General features: G+C 31.2%; 1 protein-coding gene across 4 annotated transcripts; it reads right to left on the reverse strand.

Annotated features, from left to right (window-relative positions):
* Nucleotides 1-2,807: 2,807 nt before the first annotated feature.
* LOC107437053 (zinc finger protein 84-like) lies at nucleotides 2,808-6,900 on the reverse strand. 4 transcript variants are annotated; one of them, XM_043052850.2, is made up of 3 exons: nucleotides 6,435-6,900; nucleotides 5,043-5,184; nucleotides 2,808-4,646 (listed from the first exon to the last, which is right to left on the reverse strand). In XM_043052850.2, the coding sequence occupies exon 3, from the start codon at nucleotides 4,509-4,511 to the stop codon at nucleotides 2,949-2,951; it is 1,563 nt and encodes a 520-aa protein (XP_042908784.1). In that variant the 5' UTR covers nucleotides 4,512-4,646; nucleotides 5,043-5,184; nucleotides 6,435-6,900; the 3' UTR covers nucleotides 2,808-2,948. The 4 variants fall into 4 exon arrangements, with proteins under 4 accessions (XP_042908784.1, XP_042908783.1, XP_042908782.1 ...); XM_043052849.2 differs by having other exon boundaries at nucleotides 6,412-6,900; XM_043052848.2 differs by lacking the exon at nucleotides 5,043-5,184.
* Nucleotides 6,901-7,679: the final 779 nt, after the last annotated feature.

The raw sequence follows: 7,679 nt of genomic DNA on the forward strand, positions 1-7,679 counted from the left end.
GGTTAGAAAAGTGAAGAGAAACAATTATTTTTTTTTTATTTATAAACACTAAGGTTTTGAAAAGCGCCCGACAATGCATTAGAGCAGTGTTTCCCAAACTTATGACTTTTGTGTACCCTTTATAAATTTTTCGTAACCCTGTGAACCAATACAAAAATGAATGTATTTTTTACTATAAGAAATTGTACAAAAGTGAAAAATCACAGCCGGCTGTTGACACCACTAATTATTAACTGTTAATTCTGCAAAAAATAGTCAATAGAAAAATACGCAATCGTAAATTTTCATGGCTAGCTTTGTTTTTAAATAAAACGTTTAAAAAAATTTTCGTTTGTTGCAAGATATTTCGCATACGAACGCGTACCCCCGCTAAACTATTCCCGTACCCAAGGGGGTACGTGTACCACACTTTGGGAAACACTGCTTTAGAGGGCCCTAGCTTCGAATAAAACTTTAGAAAAAGAGGGATCTGGGGGCCCTTGCAATCTCGGGGCCCCAAGCTATAGCTTTTACGTAAATGAGGCCTTGCTGTCAAGGGCTAACAAAAGTTGTAAAATTTTAAGAATCAGCTTCAGTTATTATTGTGAAATTTTTTTTCTTGCAATATAAAATAAAAAGCTCATCTCTCATAGACATACTTCACTAATTTTCAGTGATGTGGGTCATAGATGAGTATTTTTGTATTTATCAATTAAAAAATCAAATTTAGCAAAATATTTAAGAAATTTTTTTTTCCAAATTAAATTACTTCAATTTTATGTAACAAACTATAAATAAAAAAAAATTAATCGATAGGTTAATTAGTATTGTTATTTTTAATTGAAATATTAAATGGATATATACATTATAATTGCTTTCCAGTTTTAGTCCCGCAGTGGACTGATCGTTAAGACACGGTTCCCAGCAGATCACCGAAGTCAAGCATCACTGGCTGCGGTCAGTGTGCGGGTGGGTGACCACTTGGATCAGTCTGCGTAGGGACCGAGGGTGTGCGGTATGGGTCCTCGTTAAACTGTGCTACCGTAAAGTGCTCGACTTCGCGCGCAGGTCGTCGGGCTACCGAAGCGGGGGTGCCATCCCCTCCGTTGAGGATCAAAATTGTGATGGCATGTCTTCGGATCATCCTCCGGGATGTTTCGCAGACCGTCGCCAATAACCCATAGTGCAGCTCTAGTGCGACGTAAATTAACAACAACTTTCCAGTTTTAGCTAAAATAAAATGTTATCATTTGATTCAATTTTAACTAAAAAAAAACGATCATTTTGACTTTAAGGGATCTCTCTGTTATAATTAGTAGTTAAATAACATGTTGAAAAGTTAGTCTCCTAGAAAAGTCCTTTTTAAATTTTAGTTTTAAAAATCAATTAAAGAAAAATCGAAAATGAAGTTTCATGAATGAGGTATTCATTCTTGTCAACCAACCACCACCTATCATTGTTTATTGATATCAGAGGGAGAATGGGTGAGAACAATTCAAGTTCAACAAAAAAATCAACCATATTTGAAAGAGTTTATGGGTGATTCTCAAGAAATATGACAATTCCCACTCCCTTGCTCCAAGATCTAATACTATACTACTAAAAGAACTTTTTTGTTTTAAAAAATTATTAAATAGCATTGCTGTTTGCATTTTAAAATGACTGCACTAGCACTGACTGTTTTGTGTAGTTAAAAACTTTTAATGAATTTCAAAATTTTATGTTTCTGGTATGTCTAAAACAATATTTCCAATAATAACTAGCTTCAAAACTTCACATAAATTTTTCAATATCTAATTTTTTTTTATTTGAACATGTCTTGTTGCATGAATAAAGAACAAACTTTCTGGTTCAAAATCTATTTCAAAAAATGTTTCAAGGTGAGTAGGTTTTTGTGTTGTCTTCTTGAAATCATAATTAACAAAAACTACACAGAGTTATTTTAGGAAATCCTGTTGCTTTCTGCAGAATATAAACGTCTTAGGAACAAAATGTTAAAGTAATATGCTATAAAATGGCGAATTTGTCATTATCCTAGCTTATGAATGCCAGGACATTGAAGTGTTACCAGAATTTTTTTTCAACTGCCAATATTGTAAAGAGAAAAAACAAATATTAAACTAATACCAAGTTTATGTATGATTGTAATAAGATTGAATGTAATCAATGTTATTTATTTATTTAATGATTCATTAATTTACACAATTTTATTCTGCACATATCAGCAACAAATTTTTTTTTGACTCTTTCTACAGTAGATAAAAGAATTAATTTAAGTTATTCATGAACCATAGGTTTTGTTACTTACTAATAGCTTAAAATTACTGTTTTTTTCAAACTTCTAAGCTAATATGTCATTTTCCTGGCATTCAAAATGCTAGTAAACTGCACTGCTGTCTGTAAGATATTAATAAATACAGCTAAAGAAATATACAAAAACAAATTAGATTATTTTAAAGTATGATTATCACACTTCAATTAGATTATTTCCAAATTGTCATGTTTCCAAAGAATCACCCTTATATCTACAGTAGGTAGGAAAGGACTAAACAGGTTGTCATTGTCAATTGTAGAATCAATCTTACCTACTATCATTGTTTGTTGATATCAGAGGGAGGATGGGGGTGAACAAATTAAGTTTAGGATAACCAAACTCCAGAAAAGATAGGGGTGTGTTCTAAAAATGAAGCAATGAAATAAAAGTGGATTGAAGAACTGGTTTAAAAAAATTATGATGTAGAAACCACAAACCTCAAGAATGTGTAGTGGAGAGACCTAAATTGACTAAGCAGTGCAAGAATGAATTTTAAAACCACAATGAAAATAACTGAAAGGCTTGTTCACTTTATTTGAAAAACTTTTTATTACACTCACTAAAAAGTTTGAATTACTCAAAAGTAAGCACACTTACGCCACTGTAAAAATGAAAAAATTCACACAAAAAATAAATTACTACATAAATAACAAGATCAAGGTTTTTCACCAATATGAGTGCAATTGTGTTTAGTCAGATCACACTTATATGAAAAATTCTTATTACATATACTACAAGAATATGGTTGCTCACCAGTATGTGCGCGAATGTGTTTAGTTAGATCATGCCTATACAAGAAACTCTTATTACATATAAAACAAGAATAAGGTTTCTCACCAGTATGAATGCGACTGTGTCTAGTTAGATCAAAACTATATGGAAAACTCTTATGACATATACTACAAGAATAAGGTTTCTCACCAGTATGAGAGCGATTGTGTGTAATTAGATTACCCTTCCTTGAAAAATTCTTATTACATATAGTACAAGAATAAGGCTTCTCATCTGTATGAGTGCGACTGTGTGTAATTAAATAATCCTTCCTGGAAAAATTCTTATTACATACACGACAAGAATAAGGTTTCTCACCAGTATGAGAGCGACTGTGTGTAATTAGATTATCCTTCCTTGAAAAATTCTTTTTACATATACAACAAGAATAAGGTTTCTCGGCAGTATCAGAGAGACTGTGCTTATTTAGATGTATCTTCTGCAAAAATTTCTTATTACATATACTACAAGAATAAGGTTTCTCACCAGTATGAGTGAGACTGTGATTATTTAGATGTATCTTTTGCAAAAATCTTCTGTTACATATACTACATGAATAAGGTTTCTCACCAGTATGAGTGCGACTGTGTGTAATTAGACAATCCTTCCTGGAAAAATTCTTATTACATACACAACAAGAATAAGGTTTCTCACCAGTATGAGCGAGACTGTGATTATTTAGATGTATCTTTTGCAAAAATCTTCTATTACATATACTACATGGATAAGGTTTCTCACCAGTATGATTGAGACTGTGTGTAATTAGATTAGCCTTACTTGAAAAACTCTTATTACATATACTACAAGAATAAGGTTTCTCATCAGTATGAACACGGCTGTGCGAAGTCAGATTACTCTTTCTTGAAAAATTCTTATGACATATACTACAAGAATAAGGTTTCTCATCTGTATGAGTGCGACTGTGTGTAATTAGATAATCCTTCCTGGAAAAATTCTTATTACATAAACAACAAGAATAAGGTTTCTCGGCAGTATCAGAGAGACTGTGCTTATTTAGATGTATCTTCTTTAAAAATTTCTTATTACATATACTACAAGAATAAGGTTTCTCACCAGTATGAGTGAGACTGTGATTATTTAGATGTATCTTTTGCAAAAATCTTCTATTACATATACTACATGGATAAGGTTTCTCACCAGTATGAGTGAGACTGTGTGTAATTAGATTACCCTTCCTTGAAAAACTCTTATTACATATACTACAAGAATAAGGTTTCTCACCAGTATGAACACGGCTGTGCCAAGTCAGATTACTCTTACTTGAAAAATTCTTATTACATATACTACAAGAATAAGGTTTCTCACTAGTATGAACATGTCTGTGAGCATCTAAATCTTGCTTCTGCCAAAACCTCTTATTACATACTTCACAAGAAAAAGGTTTTTCATCAGCATGAACATCAAGTAGAAGTAAATTGTTGCTCATTGAGACAGATATTGTTCCACTTTGTATTATTTGTGTGTAACAAAATTAACTTATTACACTTTCACTGGTGTTGAAATTTTTGAGAATGTTTCTCTGTTGAATGAATGATGGAAATACTCATGGATGCAGAGAGATCTGAAAGCAAAAGGAAAGAAATGTAAAATGTAATGTTCGGAAAAAGCTCTGACAGCACACTGTTCATTAATGAATAATAAGTAAATATAAAAGTCTTATTAATAAGTAATAAAAATTTCTTTCTTCAACCATTCATTAAGGCAGTAAAAACAAATTTTAAGATGTTAGATAATGTTTTTGTAGCTATTATTCGAGGTTATTTTCAAGAACCACAAAATGCGAAGTATAAAGCAAATATTTCTGTTTTAGCTATAAAGTTTCTGTTTTATATGAATAGCAACATATTAAGCATTAACAAAATAATAACTAAGCACTCATAAATAGATTATTTATTTGTCAAAAAAAAAAAACTTTTTTTATCATAGAAAAATGTGAATCAAAGATGACTTTGCCTACCTTTATTACGAAATTTGCCACTACAGGCAAATTTATAGCCACCAATTAAGTTGCCTCCAGTGGCCAGTAGACATCAGATAAATTTTCCAGTTTTGCCCTTTAAGTGCAGTTAAAAACCAAATTCTTAGCCCAAAATATGTCACTATATTAATTGACCACAAATTTTAATTCAGGATAATAAGTTAATAAAATTTTGTTTTTTTGCGATAAGAATATGATTAAAATTCGCAATGTGATCCAACACAGACTTTCAATTAAAATAATGCAGTTATGGCAAGACTTAAGGATTTCAAAAAGAACTTTTGGACCTTTATTAGAACCTTAAAGGTTAAATAAATTTGCGATAGATAATTAGTCAAACTTTCATTAAGTGACATAGCTAAGTCAACTATTAATTGAGTGTTAAACCAAAATGTAAATTATTTCTACATAAAAGCAGAACCATGTTTGCTCTGAATGAATATATATATATTTATTGAAACAAAATAGAAGCCAACATGGGTGATGTACTTAGTACTGGAGAAATATGAGTTCTTCTCAAATTTAATTGACAGTACCAAATGAATTTCAATCGTCTCTACTGATGGAGGGAAACAAAATGATTGGGATCAATTATTTGACAAGTAATTGCAGTATTCTTGTCGGATTGATTTGACAAATTACTCACATAATCTGTTATAAAATTCATTAGCGAAGACGAAATCAAAATCGCCTTCATCAGTGTAGCAACAACGTTAGCATGGAATAAGATCCTCAAAAGTTAAATCGTTATGCTGTTAGCGTACTCTTATAAAATAGCTTAAATTAAGTTAAACCGCTTAAATTACATTTCTGATTCTTGCAAGCAACCAAAGCGATGTATGCATTAAATTGATAAGTAATGTCAGAAAAAGTGTGCGAATACAGGAGGAAAGTACTTTGAAGAAATAAAATTATTGCTTAATTTTTAATTTGTAATTGACCTACTCTGGGAACTTTTTGATTCTACAACATAATTATGCACAAAAAAATGTATAAATAATAAAAGATAGAACTATTTAAATAAATAAACAATTATGTTTTTGGTTTAACAATTTGTTCTAATAAACAATTATGATTTAGATTTGCTTTTAGCTTTTACTTCGTAATATAAAAATTAATTTACTGTACTAAGACAAGAGAAGAGGTTTGTTTAATCTTAAATGACTTTTTTCTAATTTAACTATCCACTCTAAAAATTAATAATCGATAGCATAGTTTTTAGTGTACTCTTGACTGCAACATGAGGTCCTTGATATCTTTTAGAGATAGTCAAAAATAGCTCTCTAAACAAAAGCCACTTACAAATACCCTTCCCTAAGGGTTTCACTGCAATATAACATAATTTTACCTTTCTTCATTCACATTCCTTACCGAAGCAATCAGAGAAAAACAACACTCTCTTCCTGGATGGAGGAGGGTTTATTTCTATACTATTTCGCTTTGGGACCTAATTCCAAAATCATTACTTCATAAAATCAGCTATAAATTTAATTACAATTACATTACATAAATACTTATCGACAATTATATAGTTTTTTAAACTATTTAATTCATTTCATCGTGATAAAAACCAAAATTTTGAATACTGATTATTTGTTGCTATAGGTGCTCGTCACGATTTGAAGGTTTAGGCTTTATGTATTTGCTTGTAGCTTTTATAGATTAAGAAGATGCAGTAGGGGCTCTTGACTTTTTGGGAAAGAACTGTCTTAGCAGCCGCGATATTATTACGTTAACCCTACAAATGTGCAGACTGCGGCTTCTGAAATTGGGAAGCGGTATGGCTATTTTCACGGCAAGTTTTGACTGAATAGCTGCAGCTGAATTTTGAGAGGGATATGATGGACGGTATTTGTTGTATCAAACGAAATGTATTGTGTTTGTTGTTTTTTTGTATTTTGTTTGTATTTCTTATGAATAACTTTTTATATGTTTGAAATGTACGCTAGAGCTTTTGATTAATAGTTTTTTTCTCTTGTCATTTTTTTCGTTGTCACTAGAACTGTAATATCTAAGCCTATTGTTATTGCTTGCTAAAGCTCGCTATGGATGGTGTTTTCAATAGAAATGTAAACAATAACAATCTCCAGATCGGCACCTACTCTAGTTTCGGTTAAGAAGTTTGTAGCTGCTTACTACATGTTATTCTGATAGGCGAAGTTTTCAAACGGATAATTTTGTTTTCAATAAAAGAAATAAATTAGATAATTTCTGAGCTCAAATCTGCCATATTTCATAAGATATTAATGTTAATATGTAATTCTGGTGAGTTGGAAGTGATTTGTTTTAGTTTTTTAGAGATATATTGTTAGAAAAGGTGACATGGTTGCTAGATTTGAATAACTCGCTTTTTTGGCAGTCTTGATATGGCCTCTTTTCATAAGTTTATTACTATTTGTTCTTGTTGTAAGCTGTGCACCATCTTACGTTAGTATTAACACTTTTAGCATAGTAAACACTAGTATTGTTAGCATTGTAAACACAAGTAATCAAATACATTGCTTGCAAGAATCCAAAAACACAATGATGCCAAATGGCTTTAAAATGCAACGGAAACAGTAACCCGGAAATTTAGGCAGTACAGAGCTTGCAGCGTTCCCTAATGTAGAAAACACC

This window comes from Parasteatoda tepidariorum, chromosome 10 (genome assembly GCF_043381705.1).
Source record: "Parasteatoda tepidariorum isolate YZ-2023 chromosome 10, CAS_Ptep_4.0, whole genome shotgun sequence".
Lineage (NCBI taxonomy): Eukaryota > Metazoa > Arthropoda > Arachnida > Araneae > Theridiidae > Parasteatoda > Parasteatoda tepidariorum.